At 39.3% G+C, this 20,608-nt stretch overlaps 1 protein-coding gene across 1 annotated transcript; it reads right to left on the bottom strand.

The window, feature by feature from the left end:
• Positions 1 to 3,661: 3,661 nt before the first annotated feature.
• LOC131936147 (aquaporin-like) lies at positions 3,662 to 18,805 on the bottom strand. The gene is made up of 7 exons (XM_059293056.1): positions 18,694 to 18,805; positions 9,519 to 9,740; positions 7,437 to 7,561; positions 6,715 to 6,898; positions 5,972 to 6,052; positions 5,560 to 5,640; positions 3,662 to 4,966 (listed from the first exon to the last, which is right to left on the bottom strand). Exons 2-7 carry the CDS (start codon positions 9,711 to 9,713, stop codon positions 4,778 to 4,780), a joined length of 855 nt encoding a protein of 284 aa, XP_059149039.1. The 5' UTR covers positions 9,714 to 9,740; positions 18,694 to 18,805; the 3' UTR covers positions 3,662 to 4,777.
• Between the last annotated feature and the right edge of the window lie 1,803 nt (positions 18,806 to 20,608).

Genomic DNA, 20,608 nt, shown 5'->3' with positions numbered 1-20,608 from the left:
TTTGATTATAACGTTTCGAAGCTGGCGGTCATAGGGTCAAGTGAAGGGATGGTGTGGTAAGCATTATACCCAATTATATTATCCTACAATAGAATTTATTTTTAAACTGCTACTTTATTCAGGCTTATAAAACTGATGCAATAAACTAAATCAATATAGCAGAGACCTGCGACATGGGAGTCATATGTAACTATGACACGTTCCACAGCTTAACCCCCAACACCAACACGTGTAGCTATCACACACACACACACACACAGACTATCCACCAAGTAAACACCTGTAGCAATCACACACACACACACACAGACCATCCACCAAGTAAACACATGTAACGATCACACACACACACACACAGACCATCTACCAAGTAAACACATGTAACGATCACACACACACACACACCATCCACCAAGTAAACACATGTAACTATTACACACACACACACACACACACACACACACAGACCATCCACCAAGTAAACACATGTAACGATCACACACACACACCATCCACCAAGTAAACACATGTAACTATCACACACACACACACACACAGATCATCCACCAACTGAACACATGATGAACTGATGACACATTGCAATTGTCCAAACTACCAAATCCAAGTGAAACTCGGTAAAAACTTTGTACCCTAAACCTCATCTTCTCAAGCTGATGGCTCGTCGCTTCTTATTTAAACAGTTGCATTTTAGTTTTATACAAAGTCCCTAGCTGATAATAACAATCACAATAAAAATAACCTAATAGTATCAATAATAATAACAACAATAACAAAAATAACACCAATTAAAAGGATCGGCCAAAGAAAACATGGAGAAGAACGGTATAGGAAGTGGCAAAGACCGCCGGGTTCACGTGGGCACAGATAAAGAGAGCTGCCCAAATCCAAGTACGGTGGAGAGGTGTAAGTGCAGCCCTTTGCTCCCCAGGTGTTACAAAGGAAAATGATGAAATGATGAATGATTATAACAATTATTATAATAATAAAAAATAATACAAAATAATACAAAATAATACAAAATAATACAAAATAATACAAAATAATACAAAATAATACAAAATAATACAAAATAATACAATAAATACAAAAAAAAATACAAAATAATAAAATAGTTTTTTTTGAAAATTTTAATAATTATAATAATTATAATAATTATGATGATTATAATAATTATTATAATACTAATAGTTTCGCTGTCTGTCTATCTGACAAGAACGCTCTAGAGAAAAGACAAGCAAATTAAAAACACGCATAGTAATTCGAAAAACGAAATATGACGTTACATTTAGCATAGAGTAATCTCAACCCGGAGAGTGCACACAGTAATATGACGTCATTGATTCTCGAGTAAACATTGAATAAAAAGGCAATTTTGTCTAATCTATCTACAAATGCGACCAGTGTTTCTTTCAGACTTTTTCCTCCCCGGAGAGGGGTGGGGGTACTTGAAATTTTCGGAGGCGGGGGTAGAATTTTCTAGGAGGGGGGCGGACACTGGAAAAAGTATATAATTATATTTCGTTGAATGGGACGGTAGACATGTTTTGGAGTGTTTGTGGGGGGGGGGGGGCTAAGCCCCCTCTTCCCAAGTAGATTTGCTTGAAAGAAACTCTAAATGCGACTTTTGTCATGAATGAGATTAGGTGCATGGTTTAGGGATATGCCTATGACTATATTTTGTATAAATTAAAGTACCGAGAAAATAGACAGCACTATCAACCTAGCGCCCGTTGTATCCTTCCTCAACGGGCCATTTTTCTCGTAATATAATAATACCTCAACAGATCTCGGTCTAAGCTTCTAATATCTAAACAATTTTAAATTATGTTATTGGTCAGCGAAGTCCCAACTATATGAGATTCCAAATTGAGTAAGCCTCTCCATAGGCATCGAACTGACTCACACGCTATATAGGACACCACAATGTCATTGACTAGGACCTTGGTTAGATACATTTTCCTCCAGTCATTGTTGAGATGTCCAGTAGCACGCTGACCATTGGTCCCCACTGACGTTACATCATCACGTGACACGGTGACACACATAAGCTCCACCTGGTGTTGTATGCACTAACAAGATCCACAAGACCGACAACTCTGTCACAGCTGTGATTGGGCTGGTAAACTTTGTTTTTGGTTAACTGTCATCATTATCAAGGCGTCGAAGGAGTTTAGTCGTCTTGATTGACTTAACTTCATATGATCTAAATATAGCCGTTCGAATATAAACGGGCATCACCAATACAAGACCAAACAATCCATTCATATATCCACCCACACAATCCATTCATATATTTGCCCACACAATCCATTCATATATCTGGCTACAATATGTTCAACACTGCCACTGAAAGATAGGACATCAAATATGGTTGGCCCAGGTTAGGACGAAGTTGGCCTAGGTTAGACAAAGTTGGCCCAGGTTAGACAAAGTTGGCCCAGGTTAGACAAAGTTGGCCCAGGTTAGACAAAGTTGGCCCAGGTTAGGACAAAGTTGGCCCAGGTTAGGACAAAGTTGGCCCAGGCTAGGACGAAGTTGGCCCAGGTTAGGACAAAGTTGGCCCAGGTTAGGACAAAGTTGGCCCAGGCTAGGACGAAGTTGGCCCAGGCTAGGACGAAGTTGGCCCAGGATAGGACAATGTTGGCCCAGGTTAGGACAAAGTTGGCCCAGGTTAGGACGAAGTTGGCCCAGGCTAGGACGAAGTTGGCCCAGGATAGGACAATGTTGGCCCAGGTTAGGACGAAGTTGGCCCAGGTTAGGACAATGTTGGCCCAGGCTAGGACGACGTTGGCCCAGGATAGAGCAAAGTTAGCCCAGGTTAAGACAAAGTTGGCCCAGGTTAAGACAAAGTTGGCCCAGGTTAGGACAATGTTGGCCCAGGTTAGGACGAAGTTTTCCCAGGCTAGGACGAAGTTGGCCCAGGTTAGGACAAAGTGGTCCAGCTAATCAGGAGGCCAACGAAATATAAAAATGAGTATTAAATTCAGCATGGTTCCACCTTAACATATTCTGCTATCACTTCACATTGACTTTAAAGAACGACACGATTGATTTTAAGAATTTGCCATAAAGTGGTACTTTAAGTAAACGTGCTTTTGATCTAGCTATTTTTAATTCAGTCATTAAGAGTAAACTTTTTTTAAAGTAAAAAAAAATTAATAGCTACGACACATTAGATGTAGAGTTTACATTAGTTTACAAACTTCAGCACGATTTATGTTAAGAAGGTACATAACTCTGGTAATATTTTGTTTGCGTTATTAACATGTACTATCTCCCTTTGACTAATTTTTTTTTTTTTTTTTTTGAGAACTATTTTGAAAAGTTTACATTTACTCATAAAGGAAAACAAATTATTTATTCAATTTCATAAAGAAATTTAAAATCAACAATCTATTCGAGTATTTACAAAATTAAGAGTAATTATAATAGAGCTTTGTATTCTATATCTTGTCACCATTTCTATATTTCTATTGCTGAATCTTGTATTTTTTATATAATGATTGCTTTTGCGGTTTCAAAAAAATTATTCAATAAAGCAGAGGGTTTGTTTTTTTTTATTTTATTTTGCAAAATGCATGACACTTTTTAAAAAATAAGGTAGACTACCATATGAAGTGATTGATCAAAAAGATCTGGCAAAAGATTCATATAGATGACCACATATATTTCGTGAAAAAAATCAAACACATTTCATAAAGATGAACATACAAATTCATAAAGCTGCCCAAACAACAGGTTCTTAAACATAACCACAAAAAATTGTATAAAATTATTGTACAAAATACATTAAAATGACTATTTAAAATATTTATAAGAACCCAAAACAAATGCAGTAAAAATTCTGAAAACTAATCGGCTTTTGCATACTGGTTTAAATATTAAAAAGCCCTATTTGCAGATCATACAGTAATTTTACAAATCCTGAACATTTTCAGAATCTGAATATTATCAGAACTTGAATATTATCGGAATCTGAACAGTATAAAAACCTGAACGTTGGCGAGAATCTGAATCTTATCCTATCTCAACATTATCAGAACTTTAATGTTATTAGAACTTGAACAGCATTAGACCCGAAACATTAAGAAATTCAAAAACTTGAACTAAATTAGAATCTGAGTATCATTTAATTAGAACCTGAATCGAATTAGAATCTAGAGCATCATCTAATTAGAACCTGTATTTAATTAGAACCTGAACATTACCATAACCTTAACCTTAATATCACCAGAATTAGACCATTACCAGAAACTGTACCTAATCAGGATCTGAACATTACCAGAATGAGGACAATTATCAGAACCTATACAGTATCCGAACTTCAACATTTTTAGAACCCGGATAGTTAAATCAGAACCTTAGCATTATCAGAAACAGATAACTCTTGGAATCTAAACGTTACCAGAAAATGAACATAATCATAACCTAAACTTTATAAGTACTTGTCTTTTTAAAAATACTTTTTTACTAGCATTATTCAGGATAGAAATATAATTATTTCCTGCGATTATGAATCTCTTCTTTTAGAAACAGAACATTTTCAGAATCCACAATATTCACTTAAAAACTGAAAAGAATTAGAGAATCAACATGCGTATTTTAAGAATTTCTCGCACACTTTCGTTGCTTCATCTTACAATCTCATTGCACATTTTGAGAATCCCATTGCACATTTTCAGAACCTGATGCGTATTTAGAGAAACCCATTGCACGTTTTAAGAATCTCGCTGCACATTTCACGTTGCACTGAAGCTCAAACGTCCGTGTGTTTGTCGCGGAGCATGGTCTGACGGACCTGACCCTCCTCTCCTGTCGTCTGCTCCTGGTCGTGTACGGCGTCACGCTTGTACATCCTGTACAGTGTACACGGGCTCGTGGCGAACAGAAGGTCATAGGTCAAGGACCCTGCGATGCCACCAACCACGGGACCGAGCCAGTACACCTGAGAATGGAAGAAACACGTATTAGAAAGACTTAATAATTCGTTTCTTATTCTTCTTAATCCAGTTCGTGCCAAAAGACAGATCGGGCAGATGAAGTAGAGTTCTTCTGATATGCCCAGCCGCCTTTGTAACGTAAGTTAGGTACCGATCAGAGCTGGGTGTACTCCGGGACGTTCCACTGATTCGAACCCAGATTCGTACTCGTGATTCTCGGGTTAGCAGTCTAGCACTCTACCGCCAGGCCACGCCGTAATTATTTGTTTTATAGTACGTTTTTCGTTGTTTTTTTAACGTGATAATAATTTGATAATAGCACTTTTTTTAAATATAATCGACAAATTAACTGATTATAATTGACTATTTACAACACAACGTTGGGTCCCATGGTAAAACACTATGAGTTCCTATGTTTACAAAGGGTTGAGTTGTATTTGACTCGTGTGTGGGCCAGTGAAGGCGACTAGGTAGAGTGTTAGTTGATCGCAGGCTATCTTCTTCTAACTTGGTTTTAAAGGAATAAACTAACCCTACATCCGCTGCCAGTAAGTAACCGCCCGTGAAATCCCCCCCTCCCACCCCCAGGTGTACTCACCCAGGTGTTTTTAAACTGTCCCAGTATGAGCGCAGGTCCAAAGTTCCTGACAGGATTCATGGCACCACCAGACAGATCCTCCTGTGGACAGGTGAGAAACGTGGGTTTGTAAAGACATTGATGGCTTTTTACCAGTCTTGTACATTTAAACATCAATTCAAACGTGTAAATTTTTTACCAATCTTGTAAATTTAAACGCCAATTTAATTGTCTATATTTAGAAATAGATGACACAGACACTTCCATTAAACACTACCCCCTCAACATACGCACACACACACACAAAAAAAACACACACACACACATCCTCACCCACCTACCATCTCCAGATATTGTCAGCGTAAAAAAAAAAAAATTTAAAAAAGATTTTAAATGAAACAATCATAGACTATTTTAATGTTTGGCTACTTACCCCAAAGAATATATTTATCGCAATAGTCAGGCCGATTATAAAAGGTTTGGAACCTTGAAGATCTTTTCTACCTGCATCAACCTGAGGTTAATAAAAATTGTTTGATTTTGAATGTTGTATTAGGTTTACACATTTAGCGATTGTTAAATTAGGAAAACAATTAGTTGCGCTTTCATTAATAAACCATTAAAAATATTTTAAATTCGCAGCTTGGTTGTCTATACACACGTCACACATTTTAACAATGCCTCTACAACTAACAAGGGTAGTGGTTTTGAAGTGTTTGTCTGTTTGTGTGCGTGAGTGCGTGCGTGTGTCTGTGTGTGTTTGTTTGCGTGCATGCGTGCGCGCAAGTTTACGTTTGAGTCTGTTGTCTTTGCATGTGTGTCTGTGTGTGTGTGGGTGCGTCTGTGTAATTTTTGCATGTACTAAAGCTATTGGCAATTAGCTGTGATCCAGTATATTTTCTCGTTAAATTAACATTATGTTTTTGTGACACACACCAGCAAATCTAGCGCGGTGTCACACGGCTTCAATGGTGTCACACACCTCGGATTGTGTCATACACCTAAAATGGTTTCACACACCTAAAATGGTGTCCCCTATATTTAAAGATTAATGCTATTTTAATATGTAATTATATCATTCGGACAATGCCGATTTTTCTCATGATTTTTTTTTTATTTTGAACAGCGCCACAGTGTTGAGCGTCACTTAGCATCTAACCAAGTCCCACAACTCACCAGCGACATGATGACGAAGGTAAGGAAGAATGTGACGAAGATCTCACAGCCTAGGGCCTGTTTGATGCTGGCCTTATCACTAACTGGGATGATGCCTAGGTTCCCTGTGTCAGTCAGCACAGCCTGTAGCATGGCCGCACCGGTGATCGCCCCTGATGTTTGGAAGATTGTGTACACTAGGCATCTGTACAAAAAATACACAAGATGTACACAACATACATATGATGTACACAATATACACAAGGTGTATCTACAATTACCCTATAGATTGCGGCTACACGTGCATATATATATATATATATATATATATATATATATATATATATATATATATATATATATATATATACATATTATGTGTGTGTGTATGTGTGTATGTGTGTGTGTAATATTCACATCATTATATTTTCCATCTACACAACATAAACATACATTGCAAATTGTTAAAAATAGACATGTAGGTATAGTACATTACACAACATAAGTATATACCATACATGTACATAATATTAACATGAATAGTAAAAATGTGAATAGATTTTTGTAAGATCGGAGACCATTCAGTAGAGTTTATCTGTCTCTGTATAACAATAATTCTACAAATCTTAAAATTTTAGCTAAAAACTGAACATAAAAGTAGCGTGAAGCTTTGCGGCGAGACTCTCTACACTTTTCCTAGAACTTTTTTAATGATCTAATGACCTAATGACCTAAAGACCTACCTGAAGAATGTGATGTGACCCGTGACCAAGAAACCAATGGACACGGCTGGGTTAACGTGACCTCCACTCACGGTCGATAACGCCGTGATGATGACGGCGAAGAAGAAACCACAGCCAATCGCCACCTGCGGAAGTCACGTGACAAGCCAGTGGTAATAAGATACATATTGGAGTATTACGCAGTTTAAAAAATTTGAGCAGCTGATTGGTTGTGGAATATTACAAAACAAAGAAAAAGTGTGGTGATGCAAGGTTAGATAACATTAAAAATAGATCACAGTGAGGAGAGATGTATATATAATGTAGACAGCGATTGGTCAAGCAGTTAAAATAGGTAGGAACCAATGGGAAGTGAGATGACCAGTGACAGATACGAGCAGTTGAACAGGATCACCCTTTACATGGGGTCACCGACCAAGTGACCTGACCACCCACCCCCGCCATGTGACACACTGCCTATATTTTCCTAACATGTTTTAAGCTCTAATTTACCTGTTCTTACCATACGACGCATACACCATTATAACCACTTAGTGTTGTTGAATGATCAAAGTACTTGCGTGCGTTTAACCTATCTCTTCATAACAAAATTTCCATTTAGGTGGTGTTTTTCGCTGACCTTTAATCTAATGCATATATTACCAACAGGACATATTTGTCCTAATCCTATAAACCCTAACATTAACGCAGGCTTAGATGTTAAATTCTAATCGATCTCAAGAAACATATCTTGACATACCTAGCTACATCATATATATATATATATATATATATATATATATATATATATATATATAATTATATATATATATATATATGCCCATATATATATATGCCCATATATATATATATATATATATATATATATATATATATATATATATATTATATATATATATATATATATATATATATATATATATATATATATATATATATATATATATTTATTTATTTATTTATTTATTTATTTATTTATTTATTTATTTATTTATATATGTGCGTGTGTGTGTGTGTGGGCCTACATAATTATGTCATAATTGCAGCTGCTTCTTGTCAACCTAAATGAGGTCACCCAGCCTTCAACTGGCGTCACACAACAAAGAACCAACCAACTCATGCAACATTTTAAAATGACGCAACCTTGAAAAACCCGCACACTAAATATGTTTTCAAAATTACAATTCGCGTCTAGCTAACAACGTTCAAAATTCCCCCGCCAATTATAGACCCGCGACGCACAAATTATTTTTAATCCTGTGCACGCTAAGCAGCACCCCACCCCCTTCCTCTTCTTTCTACATGCACACCTCTCCACGTCCTATTGAATTTTTTCATGCGTGACCAGATTTTTTTCCATCCCTCCCCCCTTTGTGGTCGATGAACCGAGTTTGCACACCGGAAATAGCTGCAGGAGCTATTCAAAAAATGCCCGCACGGCCATAGAGGGCTGATCGATCGCAACTTGAGAGGTGTGTTCGTGTGTTCACAGAGAACCTAGGTCGCCATAGAGAGCAATTCATTATTTATAAGAAGCGCTGAATGATTGGGTCTGAGTATCTTGTAAATGAGAATCCAGTACTAAGATATATATATATATATATATATATATATATATATATATATATATATATATATATATATATATATATGTATATGTATATATATATATATATATAATATTATACATATATATTTGTATATACGTATATATATATGTATATAGCCTATATATGTATATTATATATATATATATATATATATATATATATATATATATATATATATATATATATATATATATATATATATATATACATATATATACATACATACCTTTTGAAATAAACTATCAAGCATGATAAATATATATATATATATATATATATATATATATATATATATATATATATATATATATATATATATATATATATGCGTGCAGAATGTGTGCCTGCTTGTATGCGTGTGCTGTTGAGATAAACGTGTATGTCCACTGCCTAGTTAAGTAACACCCCTTTAAATATGTGTCGAGACATCTCTCTTAAAAAATATCACCTGTCAGGTGACGATGAAACTCACCTGTAAAAGAGACGCATCCTTGCCCATTCCAAATTTGATGGCGAACATGTTGAGGAACAAACAGCCCAGGAACTCGGCCAACGCCCCCCGCCACAGAGCCAGACTCTTGAGGTCAGCCAGTTCTCGGTCTATCAGCCTGGAGAAGCAGCGGTCATCCTTCCCTGCTGACCTTCCTTTAGACGAGTGGTCTCTCATTGTCACAGTTCACTGTACTAGCAACACCTGATGTGTAAATTGACTTAATTACAGGGAGACGACTCGAGTAAAAATGAGTGACGTTGGGTGATTGCCCCTTAAGGCTATGGTAAACTGACTCCATTTAGGAAATGAGAAGGGGATTTCCCTAACTATACATCATTATATTATTCTATTTGGGGAAAAAAACTGTTTCCCCTTAGTACTTCCGTTATTTTGATAAAGGGTATTTTATTTTATTAACGGTTCTATACAAAAAGAATATTTCCGTTATGAATTATCAGGTAAAACCGATTCTCTAGTCAGAATTTAACAGCTAATGCTGGTACGAGTATGCGTGTATAAATAACTTGATATGCTAGCTTTACGCAGTTTCTAAAATAAATTAAAAATTATCCCTTAATATAAACTCCTCTTTATTGAAACAAAAAAAATGTTATAAGAAATATGTGTTGAGTTAATGTGTCTACATAATCTTCAATCTATCGAAGTAGTGTGTTCGAAACATCTTTTGTTTTGTTGCAAGCTGTTGCTATACGTATTTTCTTGTAAATATTGATTTACTCAACCAGGAGGACGGAGTAAAACAAATACGCAGTTTTGGAGTTAGAAATTTCCTTTCCTAGTGTGTCGCTCTAGCAGGTGACTTACTACGTATTCTAGTTGAGTACTTTATTAACGTGTGCGCGTGTAACATCTGCACGTGACAGGAAATGTCTGTGTCAACGTTATTATGTTATACGTCAACAGCTGGGATCACGGTTGGTTTTGTCTCGGCGTAGGGCTGTTGTAGGGGTTGTTGTAGAGGCTGTTGTAGGGGCTGTTGTATGGGATGTTGTAGGGGCTGTTGTAGGGGCTGTTGTAGGGGTTGTTGTAGAGGCTGTTGTAGGGGTTGTTGTAGGGGCTGTTGTAGGGATGTTGTAGGGGCTGTTGTAGGGGCTGTTGTAGGGGTTGTTGTAGGGGCTGTTGTAGGGGCTGTTGTAGGGGTTGTTGTAGGGTTGTTGTAGGGGGTGTTGTAAGGTTGTTGTAAGGCTGTTGTAGGGGCTGTTGTATGGTTGTTGTAGGGGCTGTTGTAGGGTTGTTGTAGGGGTTGTTGTAGGGGGTGTTGTAGGGGTTGTTGTAGGGGTTGTTGTAGGGGTTGTTGTAGGGCTGTTGTAGGGGGTGTTGTAAGGCTGTTGTAGGGGCTGTTGTAAGGCTGTTGTAGGGGCTGTTGTAGGGCTGTTGTAGGGGCTGTTGTAGGGGCTGTTGTATGGTTGTTGTAGGGGCTGTTGTAGGGGGTGTTGTAGGGTTGTTGTAAGGCTGTTGTAGGGCTGTTATAAGGCTGTTGTAGGGGCTGTTGTAGGGGCTGTTGTAGGGATGTTGTAGGGGGTGTTGTAGAGGCTGTTGTAGGGGTTGTTGTAGGGGCTGTTGTAGGGGTTGTTGTAGGGGCTGTTGTAGGGGCTGTTGTAGGGGCTGTTGTAGGGGCTGTTGTAGGGTTGTTGTAGGGTTGTTGTAAGGCTGTTGTAGGGCTGTTATAAGGCTGTTGTAGGGGTTGTTGTAGGGCTGTTGTAGGGGTTGCTGTAGGGGCTGTTGTAGGGGGTGTTGTAGGGTTGTTGTAAGGCTGTTGTAGGGCTGTTATAAGGCTGTTGTAGGGGCTGTTGTAGGGGCTGTTGTAGGGCTGTTGTAGGGTTGTTGTAAGGCTGTTGTAGGGCTGTTATAAGGCTGTTGTAGGGGCTGTTGTAGGGGCTGTTGTAGGGCTGTTGTAGGGTTGTTGTAGGGGCTGTTGTAGGGCTATTGTAGGGGCTGTTGTAGGGGCTGTTGTAGGGCTGTTGTAGGGATGTTGTAGGGGTTGCTGTAAGGTTGTTGTAGGGGTTGTTGTAGGGGCTGTTGTAGGGGCTGTTGTAGGGGCTGTTGTAGGGGCTGTTGTAGGGCTATTTTAGGGCTGTTGTAGAGGCTGTTGTTGGGCTGTTGTAGGGGTTGTTGTAGGGCTGTTGTAGGGGCTGTTGTAGGGGCTGTTGTAGGGCTGTTGTAGGGGTTGCTGTAAGGTTGTTGTAGGGGTTGTTGTAGGGGTTGTTGTAAGGCTGTTGTATGTGTTGTTATAGGGCTGTTGTAGAGGCTGTTGTAGGGGCTGTTGTATGGGTTGTTGTAGGGCTGTTGTAGTGCTGTTGTAGGGCTGTTGTATGGGCTGTTGTAAGGGGTGTTGTAAGGGCTGTTGTAGGGTGTGATGACGCAAGATTACGTCAGACATGTTTAGCAGATATAGGTTAGCAGACACAGACTATAGGCCTAGTTGGTTGGTTAGAGAGGCCAATGGACGCACAGGGCTGACCGGTCACGTGGGACGGTCAGCTGACGACTGAGGCGTGGGTCAGTAGTAGAGAGATTAGCGGCAGTTGATAGGTAGCTAGCGAAGAGGGCAGAAGGTGTTAGGTTGTAGAATGGAGCAGACGTAGTTATGTAGAGAACAGTTAGAATGTAGATAGTGGTAGGATTGGTCATGGAAGGGCGTGTTAGTAGAGTTAGTAATAGTAGTGGATAGTATCGAACAGGCTAGTTAGATAGGAAATTGATTTATAATTTTAATAAAGAACTTTGTATTTGGAACTGAACTGTGTGTTATTGGATTCATTCGTTTCGCATCTTAAAAATCCCCACCCTCACAACTGGTGCAACAAGAAGAAATTCAAACAAAGATTTTTTCGTACCATCACAACTGGCGGAGCTCGGGACGAACCGCGGATCGAGTACGGGAAAGAAAGTATATCGGTTTACTCATGACGGAGTAAGACTGCTTTCTCTAACTCATCACAAAGCGGACTTCTTCAGTCGGAACGAGTTTGAAATACAAGGGAACTGTCACCATATTCAAAAAGATAAGTACCTTCCAACATTTTTTTAAACGTTTGGGTTTATACCCGTGCTGGACAGTTTGTACCAGTGGTTTTTCTGCCTTATACATTCTATTGTTACGCCCTGTTTTCTTGGTTTTGTTGACTTTCCTCTACACACACACAACACACATAGACACGCGCCAACCCCATGTCAACAATGTCCTGCAATAGAAAGCTACAATTCTCTCAAGTTAGTATGTACAGCACAACAGCAAACGATTTCCAGATTACAAAATGATATCACACAACTCATAGAACAGCTACAATGTAACCATCTACCCCATCGGTCTTAGCACATTAACCCCATGACCAAGCATTTGACCCGGAACGCCCCCACGAATGATTTTGAACATAGGACTAAAGTCAAGTCGAGTTTTTTTTTTCTGTTAATCTAAGTCGCCGAGAAATCGGCGTGAAGTCAAAGAAGTTATTTGAAGTCAGTCAAGTCAGTCAATAAGTTATTGAAGTCATATTGAAGTTCTTGAAGTCAAGGAAAAGTCTTTGAAGTCACAGTGAAGACGTTTAAGTCGTCGAAGTTTAAGTCGGTCAGTGAAGTCTTTTAAGTTGAATTGAAGTGAAGTCGTCGAGGTCAAGTTAGTCTTCAAAGTGAAGTTAGTCGTCAAGTTGAAGTATTTGAAGTCGTCAAAGTGGAATCAGTCGTTAAATTGAAGTCAGTCACGTTACTGAAGTCAAGTGAAATAAGTGAAATTACTGAAGTCAGTTAAAGTGAAATAAGTCAAGTTACTGAAGTCAAAAGTGAAGTCAGTCATTAAGTCAAGCCAGCCAGTTTTTGTCAGAAGTCAGATAGTGAGAGCTGCTCCGCTATATGATTACGTGTTCAAATGTTATGTGAAACGGCACGATTATTTGTATACACTTACATGTCTATTCTTTTTGTGAAGCTATTTCTAAGCTCTAGTAGTGTTTACGTCTATTGAGTTTATTAGGCTTTACAGATTGTTGTTAGATTATAGTGTACTGATTTTTTATTTGGTTATGTTGTAATGTTATTTTTTTAATGTTTGTTATGCCGCCAGACAAATGTTCAGCACGTTTAAATTTGGGATTGAGGTTTTTTTTAAATGGAAGGTACCTCTGTCTGAATACTTGTCTCTGCGGGCACTAAGATAGTCACGTAAAGCCATTGCTCATGGTCTCGTAATACAATTTTCAGACCCACCAGCGCTTACACAGAATGAGACGAGATGAGGGACACACTTCAAAGAGTGCCGCCACCTGAAGCCCTGATTACGTTGAGTTACCTGGACAGCGAACAGCCTGCTGGAAGTGAATTGCCCTGGTCAAGACAGCGGACGCATCGCCACCGCTTAGCCCCACCCTGGGGTTATCTAACAGACCGCCAGCTAAGTTAACCTACGTCGGCACATACAAAGGGTAGAAGACCCATCGTCCAAGTTCCCAGCGTCGGAATGTTACGTCATTGTTCGCCACCGCATCAGACAGCTCCAGTTCATCGTATAATCACTCTACGTGGACGTCTCAACCAGCGTTGAGTTTGTTGCGTCATCACATTGACCAACGAAAGTTACGCCTACACCCGCCTCACGGGAATTTACATCAAAACTCGCCACAACCCACCCACCACAGAGGAACGCCAACAATTACATAACACTTACACATACACTTACACTGCTCGCAGAGCCCGTTCAACCAGTTACACATTACCACTAAGATTAGCTCAAGGCCAGTACACGACAACCTAGCCAGAACTGAGTTACACATGATTGAATTCACACATACCATAACATAGACATACATTAGCAAGCAGAGACACCAGTCACACCACAAGATTTCAGGAACTAGAACAATGACATTTCTTTCAAGAACACAGACACAAGAGTTTATGTTTTTGTAAACTGTGCTGTCCCATTTTGTATTTGATTTATATGATTAATGTTAGGGATAGAATAGAGTAGTAAGATAGATAGTTGTTGATGTATTAGATTAGTAGTAGACGCTGAAAAATATAATTTGTCAGCTACAGAAAGGGAGGGAGATATGTGATGACGCAAGATTACGTCAGACATGTTTAGCAGATATAGGTTAGCAGAAACAGACTATAGGCCTAGTTGGTTGGTTAGAGAGGCCAATGGGCGCACAGGGCTGACCGGTCACGTGGGACGGTCAGCTGACGACTGAGGCGTGGGTCAGTAGTAGAGAGATTAGCGGCAGTTGATAGGTAGCTAGCGAAGAGGGCAGAAGGTGTTAGGTTGTAGAATGGAGCAGACGTAGTTATGTAGAGAACAGTTAGAATGTAGATAGTGGTAGGATTGGTCATGGAAGGGCGTGTTAGTAGAGTTAGTAATAGTAGTGGATAGTATCGAACAGGCTAGTTAGATAGGAAATTGATTTATAATTTTAATAAAGAACTTTGTATTTGGAACTGAACTGTGTGTTATTGGATTCATTCGTTTCGCATCTTAAAAATCCCCACCCTCACAACTGGTGCAACAAGAAGAAATTCAAACAAAGATTTTTTCGTACCATCACATAGGGGCTGTTGTAGGGGCTGTTGTAGGGTTATTGTATGGGCTGTTGTAGGGCTGTTGTAGTGCTGTTGTAGTGCTGTTGTTGGGGCTGTTGTAGGGCTGTTGTATGGGCTGTTGTAGGGCTGTTGTAGTGCTGTTGTTGGGGCTGTTGTAGGGCTGTTGTATGGGCTGTTGTAGGGCTGTTGTAGTGCTGTTGTTGGTCTGTTGTAGGGGCTGTTGTATGGTTGTTGTAGTGGCTGTTGTATGGTTGTTGTAGGGGCTGTTGTAGGGCTGTTGTAGGGGCTGTTGTATGGTTGTTGTAGTGGCTGTTGTAGGGGCTGTTGTAGGGTTGTTGTAGGGGCTGTTGTAGGGTTGTTGTAGGGGTTGTTGTAGGGGCTGTTGTAGGGGTTGTTGTAGGGGCTGTTGTAGGGCCTAATGTAGGGGCTGTTGTAAGGTTGTTGTAGGGTTGTTGTTAGGCTGTTGTAAGGCTGTTGTAGGGCTGTTGTAGGGTTGTTGTTAGGCTGTTGTAGGTTTGTTGTAGGGTTTGTTGTAGGTCTGATGTAGGGGCTGTTGTAGGGTTGTTGTAGGGCTGTTGTAGGGTTGTTGTAGGGCTGTTGTATGGATGTTGGAGGGTTGTTGTAGGGGCTGGTATAGGGGCTGTTGTAGGGCTGTTGATTTGATGTAGGGGAATTGGATAGGGGGTTTGAATCTCTTGTTAGGGCTGGGATGGTTAGATTGTGTATTACTTTGTCTGAGTTTAGGGCAGAGTTTCTTCCAGGCATCTCTAGGATGAGCAAAGGCCCTCCTCCCCCCCCCCCCTCGAAAAAAATCACCCCACCCCCCACCCCGAAAATATCAACTGCCGCCTCCTCCCGGAGAAAAAAAAAGTCTGGAAGAAATACTGGTTTAGGGAGAGTTATAAAGTTAATTATTTGATTTTAAATTCGTGATTAGGGTTAATAAGTTTAAATTTAGGATTGCAGATTTATGGTTAAGGTTTACTGGTTGTGAACCCAGGGTTAGGGTTAGGTTTAGAGAAATAGTGGTTCGGTTGTGTATTACTGTGTTTGAAATTAGGATTTGGGTTATAAAGTACAACATAAGATTTTAAGTCCAAAGTTTGTGTCTGTATAAATGGTTTTGAATTTAGGATTGCAGTTTTATGGTAATGGTTTACAGGGTGTAGACCCAGGGTTATGGTTAGAGTGTTTGGGTTAAGGGTTTAGTTGTTATGGTCTAGGGGCGTGGCATTGGTGAACTAACGGACAGGCGTTGCTCAAGATTCCATGAAATTTGTGGATCTACAGGTACTGATTTAATATTTTAGAAGAGATAAAATCGATTGATTTATTTAAAGATGTGAATTTGAATATCGACTTAATTAGTTATACATTTAAAAATTACTACCACCACTACCACCACCACTACCACCACTACCATTACCACCATTACCACCTCCACTACACTACTACCCCCAGCACCACTAAATTACCACCACCACTATCATTATCATCAGTACCGCCAATACACTACCACCCCACCACCACCAACCAACATTCCGTACCTACACACAGGACTGTAATTCTACCTCTGTATCAGCAGGCTAAACCAGCATCCCACACATCACCCTCCCGTCCCTACCTGCTCCAAGTATCACCTAGATTCCACCCATCACCCTCCCGTCCCTACCTGTCCCACCTCCCCTCTCTACATGTCCCACCTCCCGTCCATACCTGCTAAGAGTATCACCTAGATTCCACCCATCACCCTCCCGTCCCTACCTGTCCCAGGTATCACCTGGGTCACACCCCTACCCCAGGTGTCACACGGGTACGGCTCATTCATGTATGACGTCCACAATGGCAGGGGGGTCAGACAAAAGTCAGCTTTTGTCGACGGTGGGAGGGGGCGGGTGACATGTCAGGTGCAAGTGGACGTTCCCACGTTAGTTTAACGTCAAGTTTACAGGCTTCTAAAAGAATGCAAAGTATATAATCCTGAGCGTTAGCGCTCGTTTTAAAAACAGCGCAATGTGTTTAAAAATCGAGGTCACTGTTTTATTAAAATGAGCACATCTACCAAATTAAAATAAACCGGCAGTGATCTCCCCTAAACTTTCTCGAATATTCTTATATAAAACAACAGGGGATGGGAACTCGGGCTATTGACATGATTTTTAATCCATTTTAAATACTTAAAGTTTTAAAAATAGAATAAAATCTCGTAGACAAAATAATTGCACGCCAAGTGAACTAGTGAACGCCAAATAAAAAAGTGCACAATAGCGCGCAATATTATTGGTACTTTAAAATTTACATTAGTTTTTTGAGAAATCGGAAGTAGCGTAAATTACTACTTCCGGTCAACGGAAATTACTCAAAATTTAACAGAAGGTAGAGAATTAGATCTTTTACTTACATGTGAAATTTCATTTATCTATCTGAAATAGTACTCAAGTTATAGGCTTTTGAAAAATTCGGTTATCGGAAATCGCTCAAAAGTTGATACGGATCTACGATTTTGATAAAATACTTATATATGAAATTTCATCAACATACGGACAGAATTGCAAAGCCCAGTTTTTCAGACTGGATTACGCATAAAACCTCTTAATTTTGATAAATCTGGATTGATAATTTTTGCCCGATTAAAATAAGTCCTCTATACTTCGGATGTGATGAAGGACTGAGGTGTAATACGGTGAAAATTGTTAAAATTTCAAGTGATTTTTGTGCACGATTACAATACTTTCTCTATACTTCGTATATACGAGAAAGTAAAAAAAATGTACGCTTCCTGCCATACCAAAATAAGGAGTTTAATATATTTTTTTACTTTACCTTCCATACAATAATAGAAAACATTTAAAATATGTGTTGACATTTCCTTACATACAAAAATAAAATTTCTTCAATATTCGATATCCGTTTTTATTTGATTTGGAAACAAAATCATTACAATGAAACACTCGCTCAATATATTCTTCGCAAAACTGTATGAAAAGACGTCTAAAGAAAAACCTTTGTCTTTACTTTGATGTAGAGTTGTGTTCATGTTCTTGGTTTTAGTACATTTAAAAAATGTATGAATAAAGAAGAAAATATAATAAATATTATTTTTATCAGCTTAATTGGTAGGCCTAATTGAATTAGATTAATGTATGCAAGAAATCATCATCTGATACTAAATGCCAGGTTTTCTAGTAAAGCGTTCATCCCATTAATCCTAGATTAATCCCCACTGTTATGACAATGATTAAACAAATTAGTTTTTTCTTATAAAAACTCTTAAAATACAAAAAAATGTGTTGTAATTTTTGTGTGAAAATATTGCTGGTAGGTTCAGATTTAAAATTTCAGAGGTTAAGATTTCACTACATTAATTCAGAATTTAATTCAACAGTACAATTAACATGCATGTATTCATGTATGTTTATAAATTTAACAAAATCATTAAATTAATACATATCAAGAATTTTTTTTAATAAACGCAACCCAGATTTCCTGACCTCCTCCTGACTTTGTGATCTATAGCTCAAGCAAGATTTGGAAGCACTATTGATTAATATTATTGATTAATTAAACAGACAACAGTTCAATAAAAAATTTAAAAATCACAAACTTTTTGTGTGAGTAAATTAGTCAGAGAAATGTCCAATTAACAGGTCAAACAAAATCCTCCTCGATAGCCAGGTGAAGTAAAAAATAAAATCCCAGGTAACACAGCGACACAGGTAGACTCGGCTGTGTGGGTGAGAACTGTGGCGGCGAGTGAGAGCTAAGACACCAACCCTCTCCCCCCCCCCCCCCCTCCCACCACTCAGCTGACGCGACCTCGCTGTGGGAACCAGTGACACGTGACCGTTGAGTCACCACGGCTGGGATGTCCCGGGTGACGTCACCGAACAACAAAAGACAGCGACGATGGGAATTCCGCTTTAGACGGTACAAAGACTGTGATTGGCATGCAGGGGTCTGCATTGCGCCTTAATAGGTGAGAGAACTTCGTATTTTTCTAACCCCTCCCCACCCGCACAACCACCCACAACTTCCCACATCTATCCACCTTCAACACCCACACATACCCCGTGTTACAGAAAAAAAAAGATTCGCTGTGGATGACTTAACATTTAAGGATGTAATACTGCACTTTTGGTTATTGCTATTTTTTTTTTAATTTAATTTAATCCAATAAAGATGAATTAAAATTGTGTAACTATGATATCCTAAACATAGTTTAATCTAATCCAATCAGGATGAGATTAAATCGATAAATTATGCAATTCTGAATCTAACACCGCATTAAAATCACGGAAGCGACAAAAGTTGGAATGAAATATACATACAAAAATTTACAGGAAAAGCTAAACGGTTATGAAATAACATAACGTGTTGTTTCCAAATATTTAATTTCAAATGTTTGTGATGTATCAACTACCCCATCTTCTGTATCTAATCGCGTTAACAACAGATTTGTGGAAACAAAGAAAACGATTAGTAAATGCATGCCTGAATATGCCATCACACAATTAAATTATATTTTTAATTTATTTAAAACTATTTCTTAGAGGAGGGCGTAAAGCAGAAAAACGGGAAATGACGCTATAGTACCACGTAAAGAGTCACAACCGAAATACATGAAGTTTTCTTGACGTGTTTTGTTAGGTCAGCCTGATGCCCTTCCCTGGAAATAGGCCCCAGGTGTATCCAATCTTCTTGGTGTCAGGCATCTCTGTCCTGGGCTAGTCTCTCCAACTGTCCCCAGGTGTATCCTGTCCTGTGCTAGTCTCTCCAACTGTCTCCCAGGTGTATCCAATCTTCTTGGTGAGGTATCTCTGTCCTGGGCTAGTCTCTCCAACTGTCCCCAGGTGTATCTCTGTCCTGGGCTAGTCTCTCCAACTGTCCCCAGGTGTATCTCTGTCCTGGGCTAGTCTCTCCAACTGTCCCCAGGTGTATCCTGTCCTGGGCTAGTCTCTCCAACTGTCTCCCAGGTTCCTGGGCTAGTCTCTCCAACTGTCCCCAGGTGTCCTGGGCTAGTCTCTCCAACTGTCCCCAGGTGTATCCAATCTTCTTGGTGTCTTCTTCCGGGTCACGTCTCTAGGTCTTCCTCGGTCGAACTATTTTTCTTTTTTTCTAGTGGATTCCATGAGAGGGTCTCTAGGCCTGCACACAGCCTTCTGGGTGTGCGGCAAATCCATCTGTTTTTTTCTCTGGAGGATCTCTTCTTCTGTTGCTGTGTCCGTTGCCATAGTAACTCATTTCTAAAAGTGTTGTATGGGCTAAATAGTTGGCCTTGTGTTCTAAACCATGTGACATTTTTACACTATATATGAAGAAAAAGAATTGCGTGTTCAGATGGTAGAGTTCACGGCTTCAAACAATAAAGTCTCGTGTTCGGATTTCATGTTTGAGTCTGTAGAGTGTCCATGAGTTCACCTAGCTATGATGGGTACCTGACTCACGTTAGGGAAACAAAGGCGGCTACACCTAATGTTGACCACTCTATCCCCATGTATGCCGAGGTCTTTGAAACAGGT

This window comes from Physella acuta, unplaced genomic scaffold (genome assembly GCF_028476545.2).
Source record: "Physella acuta isolate Inbredline_101_S28 unplaced genomic scaffold, ASM2847654v3 ptg000169l, whole genome shotgun sequence".
Taxonomy (NCBI): domain Eukaryota; kingdom Metazoa; phylum Mollusca; class Gastropoda; family Physidae; genus Physella; species Physella acuta.
This window is presented reverse-complemented; position numbering and strand designations above follow the sequence as displayed.

Excerpts from the sequence above, each read along its gene's own strand:
- LOC131936147 (XM_059293056.1), bottom strand. The coding sequence starts at position 9,713 with ATGAGAGACCACTCGTCTAAAGGAAGGTCAGCAGGGAAGGATGACCGC. Across the intron at positions 7,562-9,518 it reads AGGATGCGTCTCTTTTACAG|GTGGCGATTGGCTGTGGTTT; the intron begins GTGAGTTTCATC and ends TGACTTCCGCAG. Across the intron at positions 4,967-5,559 it reads GACAGTTTAAAAACACCTGG|GTGTACTGGCTCGGTCCCGT; the intron begins GTGAGTACACCT and ends TTCCATTCTCAG.